The following is a 25,405-nucleotide window of genomic DNA, read 5'->3' as shown; positions in this document are numbered from 1 at the left end:
GCCAAATATTGTGGGGGCTCCTCTTTCCAACACCAATACTTTCGGCTGGGGAGCCTGGTGTGGGGCTGGAGTCCATTGCTCTTCTAGGGGAATCTCTGTGGCTGCAATATCCCTCCTGATTCTCAGCCACCACATGGAGGTTTGGGGCTGGTCCGCGTCTCTGCCTCAACTACCAGTCTCGATGTGGCTTGTTCTTTATATTTTTGGTGTAGCACTTCTGTTTGGCTAAACTTCAGATGGTTCTCCAGGTGGACTATTCTATAATTTAGTTGTAATTTTAATGTGTTCATGGAAGGACGCAGGCACAGTGTTAATCTACTTTGCCTTCTTAGATCTCCCTAACTAAATATTTTCTGTTATAAACTAAGGCATACCTTGGTGATATTGTGGGTTCTGTTCCAGACCACCGCAATAAAGTGAGCTTCACATAAAGCCAGTCCTAATGTTTTTTTGCAGGTGGAGGGCCTTGCCTCTAATTTGTAAAACACACAACATCTGTGATATGCACTAAAGCAAAAGCATAACAAAATGATGTTTGCCTGTATTAGAGGCTAGTGCAATGGGCTCTTCAAAGCAAGATGACAGCAAATAAACAAAATTTTAGTTTTCACACACTCTAATTTGTGACCATTAAGTTGAGATCATTCTGACCGTGCTACTTTGATCCAAAAACTATTTTATCCACAATGCATAGGCAAGAAGCATGAAAAAGGGCGAAAATCCACTGTGTTCTTAGTACTCTCTCAAGTTTTAATCTACTGCTTGGAAAAAAATATTTATAGCCATATTTATAGTCATAATCATTTTTTGAGGTCTCTGATATACTCAGTAATGTATTGACATGTTTGGATGGTCAATGTCCGCATACTTGGAAGAGTTGTTGTAGGAAATGTTTGATACATAAGCATGCTCCCATGGTTGTCTCTTGATTTATGTGATTGTAATTCTCCAAGTTTCTTCCCTGCTTCTAGACGATCCATTGCCTATCTAATCCATTTTCATAACAGGAATCACTTACAACATACAGGTAATAAACAAAAATTAAAACCTCTATTTTCATTGCACAGTGACATATTATTCCCTAGACCTCGTCTAACACTTAATATTCAACCAGGCAAAGCCCAGTTACAACCACGATCTCAGATACAGCGGGAAATAATTTCCAGCATGTATGAGTGGCCTGCCTGTGTTTAATGTTGTAACACAGTACGTTCACAGAAAGCCCAGATGCCTAAATCCACGGGGCTGTGATATTATACTTGGCGCAGTATGCAACTTCTGCATTGCTAGCAGTGTCCCACTTGTACCTTCCCTTAGCACTGGATCTTAATTAAAATGAGTATGGTTCCTTTACTTCAAAGAGCAGAGATGACATTCAGATGAACTAGACACATTCAGTTGTTACGAGTACCTCTGGGTTTGCTTTCTATACCTGACACTTCAAAGACAGCATCATAATTAAGACACGATAAATATTGAGGTATTTTTACAAATGCATGCAATCCTCTCATGTTTTTAAGGTATGCTCCTTCTGAAACTGATTTTTATATTAGTCCTTTATTAATATTATTCTAGATGAAAACATTTGGTTTGTATGCCACCTGAAATAACTCAAAGGCAAGAATATATACCCACAGAAATTGATATAAAGATGGGGTGACCTAAGCCCTTGTTACTTATTAATTTTTACTCTTCTAAAAAAAAAAGGAAAAAAAGGAAGACACACTTTAACAGCTGTCAGCAGAAGGATGTCTTTTCATTTTTATCCTGGGCCTTTAGTCAAGCCCCTAGCAATAGTAAATGAACAAAATATTTTTGTTGAATGAAGGAATGAATTGGTGGATGAATGGCTGAAGGAAGGAATATACCAAATAAAAGGGAGAATAGGAGCAACAAAAATCTTGTGGTATTGGGGTTGGAGATGAGTAATATCACAGAGCAGCAAAATATTATAGGTGCTCATTAAATATTGTTCAACTGAAGAAATAAAGAATAGAGAATCAATTAAATATCAATTGATAATATTTGATAATACTAGAAAATCTTTTTAATTACTAACAGGAAAATAATATGTTGATCTCTTAACAAAATGTGATTTGCCTTGGTATAAAATTATTCTTAATGGGAATTAATTTAATATTATGAGAAATGCTTTTACATGAAAAGTTATGTAGCATAGAACTACAGAAAATGTACTAACAAAGTTTCAGGGAGGAATCATAGACATAAGGCAGTGCAGTGGAAGATTTAGTTCATTCAGTTAAGAATCAGGAAATTTGGATGTTAGTCCTGGTTATACAACTATCATTGTGACACTGGGCAAGTCTTGTGATCTTTCTGGAGTTGAGATTTCTCACCTGAAAAATGAGGGAGGTTTTAAATCATGTTTCCTGAACCCCTGGGAGTTCTTTGGTACAAATTTAAGCAGCTCCACTTTTTTATGTTTTACGAACTGGGCTCCCAGGCAAGATTTCATTGGAAGAAAGGGAACCGTGGCTAAAACCCGAAAACACTGGCCATGAGGATATCTAGATTTTACTTATCTAAATATTCAGGATAAATTACTTATTTTAGAATTCATTTTGAGGCTTGACTTCAGGGAGATTTTCAAAATGTTGACTAAGTGGTATAACACTGGCACCAAACTGGAAAAGAAGGCAGTGAACCAGTACAAATCAGCTGGATATTGGCTCTGCTCTCATGAAGAGTTTGGTGTTTTAAAGGGAATGGGGGCATGACTTCTGTTTTTATGGGAATCCAGAATAGCTTTCACTATTGCTGCTCAGGGTGCAATCTAAGGGAATCAGAACTTAGCTGCATGTCTGGGTAGTATCTGCAGTTGTATCATACAAATTATAGAAAAGATTCAGCTTGCAGTGGTGGAGAAAACAATCTGCTGGTCATGAAACTCTGTGAGCAAAACTGCAGAAGTGAGGACCTTTGGAATGAAATGAAAAGAGGCCCTTTGGAAACTGTAACGTGCTGGCTTTATATAAACGAGCGGTGGTATTATATGAAGTGCACGCTTACCTCGTTGTTGTAGAAGCAATAGATCACCGCAACGAAGAAGCCCTAAAAAGAGGGGGAAGAAGAGAGTCGAAGTTATTTTTGTGTGCATTTATGTTGATTAGCAATCACTATAAATAGACACCCTGGAAAGGAACATTTCACGACTGCAATAGCAAGTCCAGGCTCGATGCAAAACAGTTACCACCACTCATAGTCAGTGCTTCACTATAAGAATATCCCATTAGAAATGTATTTTTCTTGTCAAGATTCTATCGTTTGGCCAAAAGAACAGTTCTAGACAATCTGGCTAATATATTGCTGCCTTTAACAGGGAGATTTATAGCAGCATATGATGATTATAGTGGATGTGAAAAGAATTGTTTATATTTAAAATTTTTAAAAACAGATCTTGTAGAGTTTAGTAGAGAAATCTTGTGCAAGCACAAGTGTCGCAGTGTGTGACTGTGGGCCTGACTGTGCCCTGTGTCCTCTGGTGAACTAGTGCAGTACTGTACCCACAGTCAAGTTCATCTCTCAAGGACGTGGGATAAGTGACCCCTGAGGTCCTCGTCACTACTCAGGAGTTCCTTTGGGCTTAAGATTTAATTTTCTATAAGAATGGGCAAAGCAATTATTAAATTATTAAAACAATCTTTAAACTTAATTTTAGCCTAATTAATTTTGTCCTCCTTCTTCACAGTAAGCCTTAGCAGTAGAAAATAAAATTATTTTGAAATGTATAATCGAGACAGTAAAACTCTGGCCTAAGGGCCTGTGGCAGTTTCTGCTCTGTCTTGGGACCTCCCATGCCCCGTCTAGCACGATGCCTTCAACAGGGCTTCAGATCTGGGCAGAGCAAATGGCAACAGGCCCCGACACAAGACAGCCCCTGAGAGGTCACTTCATTCTCTCCCACATGAGGAAAGACCTGCATACACCTCTCTTTATAGTCACTGAACTGTCACAGATGGATTCCTGACATCCTACTGACAAGTGGAGAGTGACAGGGTAGATGGCATGGAGGGCTCTGTGCAAATTCATTACACACCATGCAGTCAATGTCTATTTATGAAAGGAGGGTCTGAAAATTACCGACCAGGGAGAATATGCCTGGGTGGGGCCGTCAGAGGGCTCTGGGAGGAATGAGAAAGCAGAAGCAACAAAGTGCTTCATAAGACCTGCTTTCCTTCCCCATTTTGGCTTGGAGCTGTTGCCTTGGAGGCTGTAAATTATGAGATTTAAGAGCCTGGGCTTTAGAGTTAGATCTCCGGACTTTGCCACTAAACAGAAAATTCCATTTCCTTAACTGTAAGATAGGCGTAATAATACTTACCTCACACAGTAAGCACTTAATAAATGGCAGCTATAATTACCGTTATTTTTTATTAGACCATGTGAGAATGTCAGCCATACCCTTTCTCTGGGGTCTGCCTAACATTATAGGAATGGCTAAACTGATGGATATTCTAAGGTCCTGATTTCTCCATTCAGGACCAAGGCAGTGAAATAAAGTCAATGGAAACTGGATTCCGGTTTAAGAGGGATATAGCTGCTTCCAGCGGGGGTCCCCTGGAAGCATTTCACACTGATACAAACATCTGCTTCTCTACCCTGTGTTTTTATGGCATCAGCAACTATGTTGATAGTAATCCAGGTTGGGAAACTGGTTGCCATCATTTATGTTCTTCTTCAAAACTCCCCTCAATAAAGCAAAAACAGCTGTGGCTCTCAAAAGACTGGGGAGAGGAAGGAAAGGTCAAAAGGACTGTGCGAGGAGAAGCTCTGTCCTCAGCACTGTGCGATGGGTCAATCCCTGGCTGAATATTTGCCTTCATAAAGATGTTTCTCCAAGTCCATACCCGCCCCTGTTTCCTTCCTTAATTTTAAGATTCAAAAAATGGGAAAGTAGGGAATGAGAAGCCCTTTCAGATTACATATGGTCGAAAGGGTCCTTCTAATCACATAAAAGCCCCCAAAACTACTGTGTTTCCCCGAAAATAAGACCTAGCCAGACAGTCAACTCTAATGAATCTTTTGGAGCAAAAATTAATATAAGACCTGGTATAATATAATATAAAATAATATAATATAGTATAATATAATATAATACTGGGTCTTACATTAATTTTTATATTATATAAGACCCAGTATACTATACTATACTATACTATAATACCAGGCTTTATATATTATATAAGACTGAGTCTTATAATAAAATAAGACTGGGTCTTACATTAATTTTTGCTCCAAAAGATGCATTAGAGCTGATGGTCCAGCTAGGTGTTATTTTCAGGGAAACAGAGTAGATCATCTTTCATCAACTAGCTGAGCAAGTCATGGAATAAATGCACCATTGGCTTCCCTACCTGGAAATGAATCAGAGAGTGCATCAGGTAGTCATAGATTTTCCCAAGAATCTTGTTGGAAGGTCTCCAGGGAAAGACGACGAACTGGATCCCCAGCAGGGGCACCAGGATCAGAGTGGCCCTCACGGCCTTCAGGTACATGTGCGGCTCAGCCTCCTGGGTTTCCCTCATTTTCTTCACGAGCACACGGACAATGTTCAGCAGAAAGAAGAAGTTGACCTGCAAGATACGTTATGAATGAGAAAATCACCACGTAAGGATATCCACTTTCCTCAATTCTTATTTAGTTAGTGTGGGAAGCAGATGTTACCTACGGTACATAGGGCGTGAGAGATTGCGTGAGATGTTGTATGAATTGGTCAGCATCTCTGAGACACCGAGCATCAGTATAACCAAGATCCTTTCAGACCTGAATGACATTTCCTTTTATTTTCCCCAAATGAGAAAATATTTTCCTGTACACGTAAATATATTTGATACGACTGTAATGAGGGAGTTTATTCTTTATTTTGAGTTTTATTTTTACAGAGGGGAAAAGATTTGGATCTTGCTTTCTTGTCTTTTTGTTATGAAGATGATCCCCATAGCCAGGACTATTTAATTAAAAGTAAAATGAGGACTGAAAATTTATCTGTAAAGTTTATGGAGTGGAGACAGCTAACCCAGCCTTCTTTTTTTTTTTTATAACATTAAATAAAATAAATTCATTGAGGTAAAATGTACATTCAATAAAAAGAAGATTTTCAGTTTACACTTGAGAAGTTTAGAAAAATGTATGCACCTGTGTAACAACCACTCCGAACAAGGAAAGAGCATTTGCATCACCCTGGAAAATTCCTTCCTGCCCCTTTGCAGTCAACAACCACCTCATGCTCACCTCTAGCACCCGCTGATTTCTATTACCATAGAAATGAAGTATTATATAGTATGTAGTCTTTTGTGTCCAACTTCTTTGGTTTAATATACTATCTGTGACATTCATCCATGTGTATATTAGCATTTAATTTGTTTTTATTGCTGAGTAGTACTCTGTTATGTGAATAATACACATTATTTGTTTATTCATTCTCCTGTAGATGAGAATGGAATTGCTTCCACAATCTGACTATAGTGAAAAAACATGCTGTGACTATTTGTATGCTAGTCTTTGTGTGGACGTATGTTTTCATTTCCTTTACTAAGTACCCAGGAATGGAATTACCTGTTCGTATGGTAAATGTGCGTTTAACTTTATAAAATCTGCCAAACTGTTTTCCATTTTATGTTCTTTCAAGCACATATGAGAATTCCAGTTTTCACCTTGCCAACACTTAGTCTGGTCACCATTTTTAATATTAGCCATTCTGGTGGGGTACAATTAATTTTGGCTGTGAAGATTAGTTTTGAACTAAAGTGTTTTTAAACTTTAGTTGATAACTGATTTAAAAATAATTAGAATGATTTCCATACCTGAAATAGAAATAATTGTATTGCCCAAAAATTTCAGGAAAGGAAAGAGACCTTTAGTCTCTTGGAATGGAATTCTTATCGGGTGTTGTAAATATTCAAGACCCATGTCAGTGGGTTCTTGTGAAGAAAATTGGGATAGTAGGTACTTCACTACTGTAAAAATGGGAAAAGGAAATGGAATTTGCATTAGAAAGGCCAGGAAAGTTAGAAGACTCTGAATGAGAACACAATTTGATCAGTTATAAGTTGATATTTCTTCAGTATAGGAACAGAACGTGCGTCTATGACTCAGACTGTTTTTATTTTTCTCATTCTTATTTGAACAAATCCCTGTCTTTGTGGTTAATGGGGAAAATGTCTAAATATTAAATTTGATGGTTCTGATGCTGGCCAACACATAGTAAACCATGGGTATAAAGAAAGAGCTTGGATATAGATTCAGACAGTCATATTCTCCCCCAACCCAACTTCTTATTAGTCATGTGATTTTGGATAAGTTTAGTTGAGTCTTTGGGTTTCGTTTTCCTAATGAGTAAAACATCCTGATGATATATCTATTTTGAAAGGCTGCCATTAAAAACAGCATGACAATGTGTGTGTGCCGTGCCTGAAATACTTTAAGTGTGTGATCATTGGTAGTAGATTGCTCAAAGATGAAGTGGAAGACGGTTTTGTTTGGCCCAGGGAAAAAACTGCAGGGGGACTTTGTGGTGTCTCACTTTCTTATCAGCAACACTTTTGTTTTTCTTCAGCTGCTTGGTCTTTACCTTTAACTAGGAGAATTTAGTTATAGAATTGTTTTTAAAAATATGTCATTGTGGAGTGTATAGAAACCAGCTGGTGTGCCCCTCCAATTTTATTAAATAAAAATATTTTTTCACTTGAAGACTCTCAAATCAAGTTGTTCTTATTATAGATTATTATCATTAAATTAGCTTTATTTGAAAGTTACATATATATATATATATATTGCATAGATCCATCTTCACAGAAATCCCCAGATATAGCACTGTTAATAATGGATTTAAACAGCAATTCTCACCACTAATGCTGCCATGACAGGGCCGTGGATGATGTAAAGCAAATAGGTTTCCACACTCAGCCAGCAGCTGAAAGAAAGGGGGAAGAACACATCAGTACAAATGCATTTTATTTACAAATATGTTAACCAAAATCCACCATACTTACTTGTCATTGAAGTACAGTGCCCTGCTAACAGCATGGATAGTGGTTGGCACCAACGGGAACCCTACAAATGTGAAAAAGGAAAAATCACACCTGGTTTCTTGGTCATGGACTATAACTACAGTTGCATGGAAAATGGTATTTTACTTAAAAAAAAAAATAGTGGCAAATTGAACATTTCTGTCAAGATATTTCCCTGATGTTTCTTTGGTCGAATTATCTTTGGTCAAACCAGGTAAAAATGTTCTCATTAGAATATCATGTGCTTTCAGAGAGTTTGGTTAAAAGCACCCAAATAATTAAAAGCCTTTCACAAATTATCCACTATGATAGGTTACATTACCACTCTTACTATGGCTATTGTGCCATTGTTATGTCCTTGATGATGATGATGAGAATGACGGTTAACTGAGAGCAGAAAACTTTGCATTGCATGTGAACTGGGCTCTCTTATGGAGAGGGGCTGGGTCACGGTGGAGGGAAATGACCTAGAGACAGCATATAGAAATGATAGGCTGATTGCTCCAAAAGCCTGTGGTGGATGTTTACAGTATTTCTTCTGGGCTTTTTGTTTTTCTGTCTGCTTTTATCACATGCATCGATCCTGTTCTTTTTCAATAAGGACACTTCAGAGTAACTAGTGCATTCTGTACCATCTGTAAGTTATAGTTGCAGGACCTTCATTAAGGCAGCTTAGTGACAGTATCGACTTCCCTGACTACACTGGAAGAGCTAGTGAAAAACAACTTTGAATCTATAAAGAGAATGATGGAGATAGTTACTGGCAATGCATCCTGTCAGGTTACTTCTTTTTAAAATCAATTTTCATTCTATAAAGGTAATCTAGAGTAAAATTATAATTTTGTAAGAAAAATATTCTCTTTTTTTCTCAAATGCACTCATGCACAATAGAATATTGTTTAATTTGGTTGAGACATTTGTATAATGAATTTTAAAATTATCATCAGATTAGAAATGTGTCTTAGAAGTGAATTAGATCTACACACTTTGAATTTCTGTGAATTATATGCAAAAAAAACAATGCCCAAGAAGGTTGAGTTTTCATCCAAGAACAAACTCAGCGTCTCAACCCATGAAGCGTAAAACTCAATAGCACCATCGATTAAATGTTTGACATGAAAGAATTTGAGTTTGACTATTTACACAAAACACAATTGTATTGTATTCACAGCAGTTCTAACATACCATTTCCCTACATGGGTTTAGAAAGAGAAATTCATTCTCTCAATTTATTCTGAAATACATATTTTTAATTATACAACAAGAGAGGCATATGGAGATCTCACTTCCGTTTCATCATTTTGTAGAAAAGAAAATGTGTTTCTTAATATAAAGAGGAATATAGACCCCCTATCTCTAACTCCTAGGGCCTTCCTCTAGACATGGTGTCTCTTTTTATGCACTTTGATTTTTCTGTCCTCTACCTCCCCTCCCTCCAGGCCCCAAGAGCCATAACAACCCTTCCCTCCTACTAACGATAATGAGGGTGAAAGGTAATTCCTATTCCTAGGATTTTATTTTTAAGGGGACTAGATAAATTCTATTTGCTTATTGCAAAAATCCATGGGGGGATTTTCCTTCTTTGATTCACAACAAGAGGAGAACCAGCAAGGCAAAGAATCAATCTGAAGAGGGTTGTGAAATAAATGATTTTTTTTTTTTTGAGAACTAAACTTCAGTATTTTTAAGTTGCTTTGATCTGAGAGAAACAGAGAGGTAAGTGATCCCGTGCAGACTTGTAAGGGAGTAACTACTGAAGGAAACAGTCTTTCATTTTTTGATGGGGAGAAGTTCACCACCACTACTTTTCACCCAGAGGTCAATGTTTATATGCCTCTTATAATTCTTTGAGATCCCTTACAGATCCTGGAGTGGGTAATATTATTTACAGCTGAAATGAATGGATGGAATGTGTATCACCTGCAAACGTTTGATCTCAGGACATAAACTTCTTGGACCAAATTTTCTGCTGCACCACTTTCAGACTCTTTATAAAATATACATTATACCTTATTTCTTGGCATTGCAAAATTTAGGACCTATAATGCTCTTTTGGTGTGAAAATAATTTCAAAAGGATAGTAAAAATATTCAGTAGAAATTTCTTCTTGTCTGGTCCACTAAAGTTTCTGTGAAACTATTTTTCTTGAGAAGCTATTTTGATTGTAATTTTACTTGTACATGCAAAGATGATGCTTACCTAAAGTTTGAAGAGAGGGTTATTGCTTTAAAACACGTCATCATGCTGTCTTTCAATTTTGTTCTCATGAGTGAGATTTGGTACTGTGATTTTTGAATGTGACAGAGTTTGGTGAAGTGTGTGTGTGTGTGTGTGTGTGTGTGTGTGTGTGTAGGAATGAAGAAAAATAGATCTCTGGCATGCTGAAAAATAATTACATTTTAGAACTATACTGGTTGACTATTTTCCAAACATCTATTTATGGGAGTGCAAATCTTTCTCATCCTTTGAAATGGATGATTCTGTGCTTACATTACTAAGTGCAATGTTCTTTAGGAGTTTCCTTGAATTATTCTGGTAAAGTTGTAAGCATTTTTTGATTAAGAAAGGTTAAAGTATCCCATAGATATTTTGCTTTTTTTCATTACCATCTTTTTGATACAGCTGAACAACTTGTTCCTTTTTACCTTTGAATTGTTTATGGGTGTTAAGCAGATGTCATCACTGAGCAATCTACGAGGATGCCAAAAGTTTTATAACTAATTCACAATGCAACAGTACGGAAAGAGCAGTGTAAATTGTTCCTTCCGGGTACTCTTATCTCTGCTGGATGTCACAGGCAAGAATAAATTTATACCTTTTTTCTTGCATGAAAATTTTCTGAGTGTGGCAGATAGATGTTTCTTCAATAGTCAAAACTGGTACAAGAAGTATGCCATAAATTTTATTTCAAAGGAAATAAGTTAAATAGATCAGATGGAAATGGTTGTCTCTGGGTGTGTGCGCAGGTGTGTGGCAGGCCTGAGGTGGGATGGCATTTTCAGATCTTCAACAGGAAGACATCTGACCAGCACCAGTCATTACTATTGTGGTGATTAAAATTGCTATTGGGGGGATTAAATTGTATCTAGTTGATTCCTGGCATGACCAGCTTTGGAAGATTAGAAATTAAGGAGAGGGTGTGTATGAGGCTGAGAAAGGCAAGCAAGGAAGGATAAACCTCCTGTAGAAGGCTGGAGCTAAAAGGAAAAAACAGTAAAAGACCACTTTGGCCTTTGTATTCTGACCTGTCTTGAGGACAGGGATGAGCAGGTGAACTAGCAACTGTAGTGGGACCAGGAGAAGAGTCAAAAGCCTGATTTCTAACTTCACTGGATGGTTAAGGAAACAGGATACTGGGGCTGCCACTGCTGTCCCTCAATGGGGAGTGGCCCACAAGATGAGGTGTTTTGGGGTGTATTCTAGATGGCTATCCAATTCACAAAGACCCCTCTCCCATTTTTTTTCTGGATGGGTCACTCACCCCAGATATGTTTGCACTATGTGACACTATATTCCTTAATGGCCTTGGCCACAGGTCATTGAACCATAGGTGGCCCCCTGACTTCAGTTGGACCACTCAGATCCTCTTGCCCGGCTATTTAGAATTGGCACTTACAGACAAGCTTTTAGTCTTTCCGGGTAGCTGCAACAGAAAAATGTGAACTCAGGGAACTTTGGGGTAGGTTGTATTTACCGCTAGAATTGGGGGAGCAGAGACCTGTGATCTATGGTCTGTGGAGACAGAGAAGGGTTAACACAGACGCTCAGAGCAAAGCAGAGACAAAAGAGAGAGGTAGGGCATTCCTGGTTGTCTGGTCCTGGTTTCAGCCCTTGACTTCTGTAAAATACTCTAGATTATGATAATTTCTCTCTTTTTGCTGAAATTAGAACATCTTAATCTCTGTTGTAGTATCATCAGTTTAATGTCAAGACACCCCCCCCCCCATATCTGCCACCTTGACCCACCATTATAGGATTATCCCATGGGATTTTGGTCATATGTTTGGTTAAAAGCCATGTATTTCTGTTAGGGACTGGGTGTTATGGAAACAAATATTGCATAAAGCCAGCCCTGGTGTAGATTGTGGAAAAGATTTGGGGCCGCTTATATAGACACATATCTACACAGTTGGTAATAATGCCTGTTGGGTAAGGGTTTAAATACAAAGGTTGATGTTCTTAGAAAGCCTTTGGATTATCCTTCCTCTTCAGTAAATCTTTCCCTTTTATCGATATGTTTAGGGGTTCCCCAAAATGCTGCATTAAAGTACAGGCTTAGTTGAAGGCAATCCATAGCCTCTGCTCTGAGAGTCACAGTCACCCTGTCAGTGGAGAGCAAGGGTCGCCTTGGCTCTATAGTAAGAATCCTCCTCTGATGTGGGAGTTTCACGGGACGGTTTTTGTTTGTTTGTTTATTTGTTTTGTTTTGTTTTGATAAGGCACCATGCATTTTTGTCCTAGAGCCTCCCCCTTTCACTAACTCTATCTGTTTCCCTTCCACCAGCGTGAGCTAGACTGTTAGCAGTTCTGGAGGGAAGGGAGCAATTCTAGAGCCTCCTCACAGACCTCAGCACCCTGCTGTGGTCAATCCATACAGAAGCAGCCACAGTTTAAGCAATCCCACCACAGGCTTTTAAAAGCCATTGCCGTGTGCTATGATCTTGTATAAGCACTACTTGGAGGCCCACGTGGTTCTGTCTATTGCTCAGCTGGACTCTACGTCCTGACTTTTTAATGGAGGAGTCCTGCTGAAGTATTGATAGGAATGCATGTTCTTGAGGAAGGAAAGTGGGGCCAGGTTGGAGGACATACAGGACTCAGAAGGTGAAATTCTTCTTTGCTCTACAAACTCATGATAAATAAAACTAAAGGGGGCCTCATCAGACCTTCTCTCAATCATGTTTTTTTGTCTGTCTATTAGCTGGGTCATCTAAAGACACCCATAATCATACCCCTTCATTCTGCACTGACTCCTATGCTTATCACAGTGTATATGAACTTGTTAAAGGGCTTCGATGATGCTCTCTTGGAGACTGAACTCCTGCCCACACCTCGGTCTCATCATTCCTCAAAGGACCTGGACCCCTGACTGTTCTCTGTGACCAAGACCAAAGGAAGATTGTAAATATAAAGATAGAGGTGAAGGTGGTTCAAAACTCAGCTGGAGGAAATACATACCCCAGCCAAGAAGATAATACCAGCGCAGGTGCTGCTCCTCCGTGAACATGGTCACCACGACCATTGTGTGAAGGTAGATCCCTTCACAGAGCATCCAGAAATAATTGCAAGCCATCATGTACTGGTGGAAAAAATGCAAAACCTTGCAGCTCAGCTGTCAGAAAGAAATGGAGGTACTCAGTTGGAGACACGGGCAAGGGTTGACAGTGAACAGAGAGTACACGTGAACATGAGACAAAGTATGTGCATTCAGCCTGCAATCAGTTTCCACAAGCATCTGTCAACACGTGCCACCCTCTGTATCCACAAATCAGAGCGATAGTGCATAGATCATTGGTACTACATATGAGCGTATAAGCAGCCGTCGAGAAGAATGGAAGCCTAGTCCCCCAAATGTTCTTTTCCTGTTTCATTCTGGTGACTTACATAGACTAGAGAGGTTCATCTTCCTGCAATGTGTCTGAGACCCATAATTTTTGAGAGCATCCAAGGATTTGTTACATGACTTTTACAGCCTCTTTCCTACAGCCAAGGAGGCAAATAACCCAGAAATTGTTAATGCTGCTCCTGAAGTTGGTGATATCTCCTTAGCAGTGAAGAGGAGATAACCAAATGATAAATTTCTCACATGTGAGCCAGGAGCTATGCTGAACCAGCTGATGACTCCTGTTTTGGTTACTTGCTGGCCTTCTATTGCTGATAATCCTAAGCATCAAAGAGCACAAGTTTTCTGTTCCAGTCGATTCACAACGCAATAAGAAATGTCCTGACTTTGATTCACATGTATACTAAAACCTCGTGAGGAGGAATTATAGAACTTTATGTCAAGATGCCAGTGCAGTTGATAAACTAAGGGACAAAAAGGCTCCCCTCATATCAACTTGAAAACTATCAACTTGTACATTGTTTAAAGCTAGCTGAATGAAGGAGAAACGTCACCCAGCTAGAAAGTCAGCATTAAATAATTTTGTAGGGAAGTTCTGAAGTCCTTTTCCTGAAGAATTTAAAGATACAATGTTTTCAATTAAATGTGAGTCTGTCGTGCAATCCTGAGCTGATTTCTGATAAGGCCTCAGAGAAAATGAGCTTGAATCTGTGGAACTGTAGTCATGGTTCAGTGCGTTTAGCGGGGAAAAGGTCCCATCTGAGATAAGTACGTTGGAAGATGATCGAGAAATTGGTAAAGGAAGCACTCTGGAAGTGTTCAGCAAACAAAACTGCAGTAAACAGAAAAGCAGGATACACACATTATGGAAAAGAAAGTCTGTTAGAAATGTGGCAGGGGTATAAAAATTAACAGCTTGCAGTGCCCAAGGTCTTTATATGGTATAATAAGCACATTATATCCCTCTTTACTGGGGCATCTCAAGCCATGACTGATTTAGTTTTATTGTCTCAGACCACAGTCCTTTTGATTATTTGTGATTTACAAACCTCTGAGTATTCTCTGCATTCTGCTTTTACACGTAGTCCCTTTTGGATTGAAGCAGTATTTTACACAAGTTCTGAGTTTCCACATTTCCTATGCTGTATAACACAAAAATGGAACTGGGTTCCGCAGTTAGAAAATGACACGTGCTTAACGCCTAATGACAATGGTAACAACTATATTATAAAGAATAATAGCTAACATTTGAGACTTGTTATGTGCCAGACCCTGTTTTGTGGATTTTAGATGTATCAGTTTATTTAACACATACACCTATTTAACACAACTCTATGAGGAAGGTGCTATTCTTATCTCCTCTTTACACATTAGGAAAATGAGGTACAATGAGGTTAAATAACTTGCTCAAGAATACAGAATAATCTGTAAGGAAGTAGAAGAACTAGGATTTGAGATCCTGTAGTTTAGCAAGAACACCTCTATAGCATTAGGAGCAATCCAGCGAAGCACAGCAAATATCAAATTGACTGTTGCTCCAAAGCTTTCTAACAATGAATCAACATATCCTAATGGGGTGTACAAGACTCCTTGTATCCCAACTGGAAGCTTTTTGAGAATGAAAACAAATCTATAAAAAGTTTTTCACTAAATTCATGATAACCTTTTCAAAACAGCCTACAGTGTTGAGATGAAGACTCACTATGTAAACCATGTCACATGATACCATTTTTTAAGGCACTGATTTCCTGTGTAGAGGTACCACACAGATTGACCAGATGAGAGAAACTGGAAATTGGATTGATGCTGGTAGCCATTTTAGGAACAAATTCTTCAAATCCAAATGGGAAAGAAGTTGATTATAAATAAAAGGAATTAAAAAATCCTGTATACTTTCCTGTGTCATTGGATCTTGGTTAAAATGCCATTGACTATTTTTGTCTGTAAATAAAGTGAAGTAGCATAAATGACCAGGGTAGGATAGTTTATCCCATGACCACATCTTGGTATTAGTCTCTGCATTGTCCCTCCAATCCATCATACTCTTTCATTCCCAATCTAATTTCTTCCATAGGCTACCAAAAATGGAGAATTCCAGTCTAGTTTTATCTGCATTGATCTCTCATCTCAAGAACTCTGCTGTCCCTGTTGCCTCCCTCACATTTCTATGCCCGCCCTTGCACCAGCCTTCTCTGGGTTGGGCAGGAAGAGTCCATTTTCCACCCTGGGTTTCATCAGTCTCTAGTGCTTCAGCCCTGAGTGTTCATTCTGAGCTAACCTTCCTATGACTAAGATGGAGTTCTGACATAGTCTGGTGGCTTGGTTGTCCCGAACAAATGAGAATTAGAAGAAATTCATTTTGTTTTTCAAGGACTCATTTGACTTTACTCATAGAAGAAGCTATGGAAAATGTGACTCGATTGTTTTGTCTTTTGAAGTGCAAAGAATCCAGGAAAAACCAATCTCCCTGTATTGTCCCTTTCAGACCCAGATAAAAGTTCAGAGAGACATTTCTTTCTAGAAAATGACAAGTATGCTGCCAGCTGCCTTTAGACGCAGAAAGAATAATACTTTTAATTCTGCCTCCTGATTTTCTACATGAAGAAATAAGCAGATAGAACAAGAAAAATAAAATTTTCGATATTATGGAAATGAAATGCTCAAATGACACAAATGACAATGTGCAATTTTCACATCACTCAATAAACTGAGGATCTATTCAGCCCTTATTTATGCCATGAGTTATTCTGAGTTTAACTTTTTTAAAAAAAAAGAATGTGAAGGAATAAGTTTCTCATGCTTGGTGTTACACGAGAGAATCTGCTTAATCAAAAAACTTCCAAGGAAAGAAATTGACTACCTTGACGGGAAAGGGACCACAAACTCATAGGGATTACTCACTGAGGAGTGAGAACACTGTTTTCTTTTGCCCCCAACAAAATAAACTCTTATAGAAGTAGTGTGACAACATTTGGAATGGTGCCGCCACATTTTACAATAAATAACTTTTTGTTTTTAAAAATGTATTCCCATGGGCACTGGGAAGGAACATCTTTTTGTCTTCTAACTGCTAATTCAGGGACTTGAGAATTGTGTCAAATGAAAAAATAACCCATAACTTTGCCTTTAATTTGCTTAAAAAACAAAGTATCTTTAAAAATTATGTATTGTTTTGTAAAAAAAAAAAAAAGGACATATGCCTGAATCACAGATAGATGATCTGCTGATGGACATGCTTTTCTTTTATTGATGACTGGTTATATTTTTCACATTAGTTGCAATTTCAATCAATATTTGTAGATTGACAATGTCCATAATTTCCCTTTCAAAATTTTTTTTTTTTTTTTTGTCTATCGTTGCGTTTTTCTTTGCTGTCTCCACTCTTCTTGGTTATGGAGAACCTTAATCTAATGTTTTCTGGAATGTCGGTTTTTCAAGAAAAATGCAATATTTTAAATAATTCATTTAAAATATAAATTTTAAACATGTAATTTTGCATGTGACTTAGTAATATGTTGATGAGATTACTCTTATTGTTTGGATACTATTTTGTCTGTCTCTTTAGAGGTAGAGAACTTTACACCCAGGGAAGATGGAGCTTGCCTAGTTCTTGTTTATCCCCTGCATATTCACATATATTACAACAGGAAAAATTTCTTCTTTCTTGATGTCTGAATTTATAGTTTCAATTGCGATACACTTTAACAATCTTTTGAATGGGAAAAGATACTCAAGAAATTGGGCCTCTATGAACACAGTTATGGCACAATTTGCATTTTCAAGGTGAGATACAAAACAAATTTTACGATTTGTGTCTCTCTTGGAAATAATAAACATGGAGACTCAAGGACGAATTACATATATGTCTAACTGAGGGTTCTCTCCTGCCCTTTCTTGTTTTGCCCTATTTTGTTTGCCTAGAGAGAGCGATCTTGTTTTGTTTATATTTGAAGGTTTAGATAAGAGATTTAACGAAATTTCAATGAAAAACAATAACTGTATTCAAATAAAGAAAGTACTAAAAACAAATGACCTAGTTTTTTTCCCACTGGGTCAAGTGTATGTTTCACAATTTACAAACATGAATTAATTTTTGTCATTGTAGCCTATGTTTTCTTTGTTTTTAGCCTATACTATTTATATGTATTTGGTGAGAGGCACATGTTTCCCAATTTTGTGTTATGGAGTAAACAGACATTTGGAAATGTGAAAGAGGGTGCAGTGTGTTCTCACATGACATTTCCCATTTACTATTGTAAGTGGCTTGTAATTGGTGGCTTATTCTTATTTTGTCTACTCTCAGGGGAAAGGAGGCGTCTCACTCAGGCATACAGACTTTTTGCTCCTTTGTTTTTCATTAAACACACACACACTTTTTGAAATAGGTAAACAAATGACTGAATCCCACATGCATGGTTGCATGGCACCATCACATCCTGTGAAAGGGATGTCACAAATAGATATTTTAAAAAACTGATTAGAATTTAGTTCTGAAGACTCAATTTAAGTTTTGGGTGCTCCAACAACAATGAATTGGATTAAATTCTACCTTTCCAGTATTTTATAGTTTTTTTCCTAGGAAGTTTGCTTTTACATAGCTAAAAATAAACATCTTTTACATTAACAGTATATTGATTTGAGAGAACCAAGTGCTGGTCATGTCATTAAGATAAGCTTCGTCCCTGTTTTTCAAACTTAGGTCACTTTGAGAATGCCTAATGTGTGTGAGAAAACCACCCTCCCTCCTCCATACCCAGAAGAAAGCTTCTTGTGAATTTTTCTCACTCCCCTCCACTCATACTTACCTTCTCCCAGGAAATCAGCTGCACAGTGGCTGAGCCAGGTCCTGAAACATCTGCTTACAGGTTGTATGAAAGGTTTTTAGGCAGGAGGGTTGCTGCAAGGCAGGGCTGAGCTGGCTGCCTGTGGGTAATGACTGGCAGAGTACATAGGCATGTCTGCCCCTAAACTATACCATGAAAGTGAAAACAACTGGTGATGATAACTCATGAGACGGTTAGGAGCAATGACTACAGTAACAGATTGGTAGGGAAAGCCATCTGCAAAGACCTAGGGAATTAGCCACAGGGCAAGGATTAGCAGCAATCCTGAGAGCAAGTGCTCACAGTATTACACCCTTGGGAATTTTTAAAATCTTTATGCTTCTTGTGAGACTCTAGGACAACCTCTAAGAAGTAAGGAGGGCAGGTTTTATTACTCTCATTTGATAGATAAAGTTAAATGGCTTCTATCATTCAATAGCAAACTTAGAAAAACCCTCAATTTAGACTGTTTCAGGAAGATAACAAGTTGAGTACAATTTCACAATGGATGAGAAGTCCCCTTCATCCTAACAGCCAGAGAGTGTTGGCATGACATGTGGGTGTGAGACCCCCACAGGAAAGATGAGAGAGTCTATTAAAGAATTTACAGTACTTGTAATTTGAGTAAGCACTGCTCCCAGGGTTGATTATTTAATGACTGAATTGCCATTTCTTGGTGTACTTTGTACAGACAATAACTTTCTCAGGGCTTCCACACTTAATGGGAAATAGGAAGCCAAAAAATTGAATCTTCTTTGCTGAGAGATGCTTAGTTAGTACTTCTACATCTGTTTTGAACTTAGTAGGGGTCAGCGTCCCTAATTAAATGTAGTGTACATGTCCAATTATGGACAGTCATCACTTTGAAATGATTGAGACTATTTCTTTAAGAACACATCTTCCTAAGGAAATAAATCAAGACAATCAAGAGCACCATGTAGTAAAGAGGGGAGCGGATGGGATTCTGTGAGACAGGACTGGGTTTGAATCCATCTCTATCCACAGTACAGGGGACATATGCCATCACTGAGCCTCAGTTTACTCAGCTAACCATGGCAATAATATCCACCCTGCACTGGGATTTTATGAGGATTAAATGACATGAGATCACTTTCATTAAAATCAGCATTAAAAAAGAAACTCATCAAGGTAAACCCATTGGGTCTCATTCTGCAGGTAAAGCAGGGCTTTGTCTCGGATAACAGATGCCATAGTTTTAAATGACAGATCATGATGCCTTTTTGGATATGTTCATACTGTAAAAACTATTAACACTGGATCCATTAGAAGCCAAATTAAGTTGCTTTCCCATGCCATGCCACTGTCACGCAGGATGCATGCTCTGGGCAGATTTCATGCATTTTTGTCATTGGGTTGGCAGAGCTGTCAAATGCCAGTTTTGAAAGATGAGGCTATCTACAGAAGCTTGCGTAATAGAGTTAAGCAGAAGAACAAAAAGGAAACTATCCCTTGGCCATTCTTTTGTGCTAGATAGCTTATGTTTGTGCTTTCACATGCACTCTCCACCCTCCTCCAACTGCCCTGGGCCCAGAGAAACCGATCTGTGTATCTCCATCAGGGCTTCTTTGCCCTCTGGTTTCTGGTTAAGCTCAGTTTATGGGGACCATCAGCAGAGACTGGGAGATGAGAGTGAGTGAACTAGGGGTAATTAAACCTTTTTCAAGTCAGGTAGATATAGAACATGATATTTACATGGCTTACTTGAGTAAATACATAGCAACCCGTAGCTGAAGTGACTGGCCCAAACCCAGCCTGGTGCCAGAATACTGAGGGGATTACCTGGGCACACTTGTAACTTACTAGTGACACACTGGGGCCACTGGGAAGCACTTCCCTTGTACACCTAGTATTGTGTGTGTTCACAAGATGTGTTCAGTAAACTTCCCATAGATGTTAACACATTTTTGATTAGTAGTAAAAACTTACAATTTGTTGTATAATTCTTATTTGATTATAATTGAATTATACCCAGCCCTTTGCTATGGTACATAAAAATTACTTTAAATAACTGCATAGAAATGATATGTCTTACTTAATGCAAAACTCAACTATAAAAGTAAATATGATGACACACGTAAAGAGCTGCATAAGTCAAGCAACGACCCCATGTTCACTATTTATGGGTGTTATATTCTTAAAAATAAAATTAAAAACAAATTATGCAGTGCTCACCGGATCCCTTCTCACGAGCTCTCCGTTGGGTACCACTTCAACCAGGTGGATGATGATAATCATAGAATTCAGAATGTAAGTCAGAAACATGTGCTTATGCAGAGTTACCCTTTGGCAGCCAAGGTTCCTGGAAGAAACAGTTACGAAAAACATTAACCAGTGCCACAATGTTGAAGTATCTGGGGAAAAAGGACGCTTTGGGTAATATTTTAAATGTTTCCTTTAGCAACGGATAAGAGAACATACAGAAATAAGTGTGGCTGGTCCCATCTTTAAGACTCATTACTACTTTTTGCCTGATTTTTAGAAACAGTTTTCCAGTCACAGCAACTTCGTTTTCAGTCCTCAGGGTGATTTTGTACAACTAAAAGAGTGCATGATAAAATCACTTTTAATTGTAACAAATGTCATGAAATTAATTAAGAGAAGGATACTTACAATGGAAACCATTAGGGTTTGGAGTATGTTATAGATCAAAAGTCAACTATTCATTGATGTAATGAGGCAGAAATTGTGTGGTACGTGGGAAAACAGAGCATAAAGTCAGAACCAAGGCTGACTGTGACAAAGTACTGAATCCATGTCCTTGATCCATCACACAGACAGACTTTTTAAGTGTCCTGTCATCCTTTTTGCCATTTCTTCTAACATCTTTTTATTTCTCATATTCCAACTGGAATCCACTCTGTGCTTTCTCCTTTCCACATCCTCCTGATGGTGGAGCTCAGACACAGGCAAAGAATTTTAAACAGGCTCAAATTTGATCTCATTAGGAGGCATATTGTGGTTTGGATCTGACAACACCTATCAAAGGGCTGCTACTTGTTGGATAGCTATTTCCCACCTTTTGGGTGCTAAGTGGTTTGCTGGGTTTTCTATTCCTCTGTCCTCCACTTCATAAACTTGTACATATGTATTTCTGTGAATGTTTGCACAAGCAAACATTAGTTTGAATATCCTGTTTCACTTTTTGATGCAAATGAAGAAAGCCTGTAGGATGGCTATAACAAAATTGGAATGATTATCCTAGATGAATAAAAATCTTATATTTACCATATTTGATCCAGTCTAAAAATGTTTAGCATAATGTGAAAACTTGAAACATTCAGTTACTGATGCAATTGAGCATAGTAACTACCCCTAAAAAATCTTGATGGAATAAAGTTAGATCCTAGGAATTTTGAAAAGGAAATTCTAGGTAAAGATGAATAAGAGAATGGTCTGGGTGTACTAATAATGTTTTTCTTAGATTTCCAAATCAGGGGAAAATGAATTTTCAATTGGCAGTAGAAAGTAAATTTAAGTAATGAGGGCATCTATCAGAGCACATTTTAATTATTGTAGCTACGTTTTTCAACTTTTCAGAAAGCACAAACATTAGTAAAATTATTAACAGAATATTTTAAATTCCCAACTTGCTGAGCAGGGGTAGAATATAGAACTTTATATTCAAGAGGCAGCCTATTGTAAAGATGAGGTTTAGAGAACTTTTTCACACACATACACACACACACACACACACACACAAACACACACAACGCTGTCATGTGCTACTTTATTCTGCAGCAGAAAAGTCTGTAAAGTTAAGCGAACCTGATTGGTTTGACAATAATGCTATAAGAGTAGTTTGCAAATTTAAGGCTTTAAAAAGAAAAAAAAATATTTATATGAAACATCATACCCATTTATATGGTATAAACGCTTCCATAGTGCACGTTCAACCTGTGTGTGTCCTGCCATTTTCCATACAGTCCTAATAGCATTTTATAGTTTTTCTCACTAAAAGGCAACTATTAAATTGTGGTTTAAAAGTTTAAAAATAATTGCAAAACTGCAATTACTTGTGCACCAACCTAATATCTGTGGTTTCATTGTTGGACGCAGCCTAGCTTGAACCAGTGATGGTTGACAGTATCGAGAACTAAGGCATGTGGGTGGATGCATCATACAGTGCTGCTATTCTCATGCTTGGTTTTCTTTTGGTCTGGTAGAGTTCAATAATCGGCTGATGTACCACGTTAATTTAAAGGATTGGTTAAGGTTAATGTTCTGTGTAAACCAGAACCACCCTCAGGAAAATGCACTTCCTGCACCTCCTGCTTACTCTCAGGCCCTTGTGCTTTGTTTTTCTTCTCGTCTCCTGACATATCACATTTGTTTATTGCCTGTTCTTTTTCTCCTTTTCTCTCACTAGAATAAAAGTGCTAAAGCAATTTGCTTTTGTGCACCTAGAACAGTGTCTAATACATTGTAGGGCTTAATAGTCATTTTTTTTTAATTAAAAATTTTTATATAAGAACAATTTTCTTCTTGGAGCTGTGACCAAGTTTTCTGGTACATCAGATAATTACATTAAAGGGTCAAGGATCTCATATCTTATACTTTGTATCATACTGAACATTTGCCAAGTTCTTAATATAGGTATTAACTAATAGTGGATGCTATCCTAATAGGTAAAACTTATATACACTACTGCATTGTATACATAATGAGAAAATGATTGTTTAAAGCTAGATTAACTGGTAGGCTACAAAGAAAGAATATGACTAATATATAATATGAGTTTCTTATTCTTGAAGGTTACAATGTAATTTCTGCTTATTAAGTTTTACATTTTTTGTTATGCTTGATGACATTTACACTGAGCTTTTTGAAGCAAATTAAAGGTACTTTAAATTTATTAAAATTCATTCAATAATCCAACACATATACTGTGTACCCACTAAAATTCAGACCTTCTGTCAGATGTTAGGGATACAGGGATGAGCAAAACAGTTAACTTCTGCCTTCAGGGACCTTATCAACTATATAATTGTTTATTTACTCATGATATAACACTTCTGAAGGAGAGGTATAGAATGCTAAAGAGGATTAACTAAGCTTAGCATAAGTAATTATGTGTTTAATTGTTCTCAATGCAAATATCTTGTTGCTTGAATGAACAGGAGAGAAGCTGACAACATTTTCCTGTCAGATCTGAAATGTCTTTGGTAGAAACAGCACAAACCTGATGTTAGCTATACTTCATTCCCCTTGATAAAAAAATAGGTATTTAGATGGACAGAATCTTACTTACTCTTTGAATGACAGGGAACCATCAGTATTATAGATTCTCTAATAGTGGGAGGATAAAACAACATAATCTGCTCCTGTCTTGGCCCAATCAAGGTGTCACTCAGATGTGAAGAAGAGATAATGATCTACTTGAGTATGATTCTCAAGCTGTCCCATTTTAAGGTTAAAGTGAAATGTCATTTTCATGGTTTTAGTTTATCTGGTGCAAATCTTTCACACTAAAAAAAATATTTTTAAGTTATTGATACCCTATGTATGCATGTGTGTGGTTTTGGGGAGCTTTTCGTTGCTTGAGAAAGCATTTAATATTTGCCTTAGGTTTTGCAGATCACATAAACCAGTTTGATATCCTAGGACAAGCAAGGGCAGTATTCACTCCTTATAAGACAGCGTAAGAAAGTAGCAAATAAGGAAACAAACAAAAGTTGTTGCGGATTTATTGGTGCATGAAAAGTATGCATTTGGAATCATTGTGACTAGTACAAGTTGTGACTAGTACAAGAAAAGTCATTATCTTCCAGTATAACTCTACGTTTTCCTTGACGATAGACAAGAGAAGTGAGGGAAGGAAAGGGAATGTGAAATGGATTGCATTAAATCTCCTAGAAAAACCTGAAAACACAATATTATACATCTTTTCCATCTGACAAGGGACTTTTTACCTTTGGATTTAGCACAAAATTTTTATCTTTAAGGAACTCCCTTTCACTCATAATTCTTGCTTCCTTTCCTATTACTACTGTTCTATTAGTGAACGGTATGCCAAAATATGACCAAAAGTTATTTGGTGTCCTGTCATGTCAAGGGCAGGTTGAGAGAAAGAAGGATATCTTTGGTGCCTGTGATTTAATGGTTTCTTTGGAGGAAGAGGGAGGTAGCCCGAGATGTATAATAGTGCATATTATACAAGATAAAGAGTTATCTATCCATCCACTACAGACGTGGCTGAATAATAGGGAATACTGAGTGAGTAGTAAAGGAATCAGTCAGTATTCCTTTTGGAGGTCCCAGTGGAAACCTCCCTTTTTTCTTAATGTGGCCAATGTAATGTAATGTAGACAAGGTAATGCAATGAAGGCACCCCCTGTCTTCCAACATATCTCTCTACTAACTTTCAGGCAAGAGTAATTAATGTTTGAAATATTTAACAATAAGTAAGTCTTGGGTATTGAGCAGTCAAAATAAATGTTAATGAATTATTATTGTATTAATACTTTCTAGAGAGTAAACTATGAGATGTTTCAGTATTTAGGCTTATTCTACAGAAATCTCAATTAATAAATTGTAAGGGGAATTGATGGGGTAAGTGAATTTATTGTAAACTTGCTTAACGTGGTCAGGAAACAAACATAAATAAATGTCCACTTGTGTGACTTTCTCAAGCCAGTCTTCCCTGTCTCATCTTTAATTCTGTTGTGGACATTTACTATTGGCTTCTAGCAGTGAGGGGAATTGCTAAATTAATTTGATGTTTCTGTTTAATCCCTCTCCATATTATTGCTCCTAACTATTTTCCCCGGAAAGGTCCCAAACCAAATATCATCCTAAAGAGGGTGTCTTCATCTTTAAACCAGTGGACCGGAAGTAACCTTTTATAATCCTGAACATTATTTTAATTCTATCATTTTTGTACAGTTAAGATCTTTAGTGTTGCCTCTTCTATGATTTAAATCACTGAAAAGAAAAATGTTTCCCCTATCTTGAAGAGGGCATAGAAGCTC

General features: G+C 37.6%; 1 protein-coding gene across 3 annotated transcripts in view; it reads right to left on the bottom strand.

Moving 5' to 3' along the window:
* Nucleotides 1-25,405, bottom strand: part of CALCR (calcitonin receptor) — a 119,755-nt gene that overhangs the window by 9,488 nt on the left and 84,862 nt on the right. For all 3 annotated transcript variants that reach the window (XM_081079671.1, XM_081079669.1, XM_081079670.1), the window contains exons 8-13: nucleotides 20,610-20,736; nucleotides 13,209-13,362; nucleotides 8,013-8,073; nucleotides 7,867-7,933; nucleotides 5,376-5,594; nucleotides 3,031-3,072 (exon numbers count right to left, since the gene is read on the bottom strand). In XM_081079671.1, coding sequence (XP_080935797.1) covers nucleotides 3,031-3,072; nucleotides 5,376-5,594; nucleotides 7,867-7,933; nucleotides 8,013-8,073; nucleotides 13,209-13,362; nucleotides 20,610-20,736 — 670 coding nt within the window. The remainder of the gene's footprint in view (nucleotides 1-3,030; nucleotides 3,073-5,375; nucleotides 5,595-7,866; nucleotides 7,934-8,012; nucleotides 8,074-13,208; nucleotides 13,363-20,609; nucleotides 20,737-25,405) is intronic.

Source organism: Rhinolophus hipposideros, assembly GCF_964194185.1.
Source record: "Rhinolophus hipposideros genome assembly, chromosome: 18".
NCBI lineage: Eukaryota > Metazoa > Chordata > Mammalia > Chiroptera > Rhinolophidae > Rhinolophus > Rhinolophus hipposideros.
Note: the sequence above shows the minus strand (reverse complement) of the source record. Positions and strands in the feature narration are given on the sequence as shown.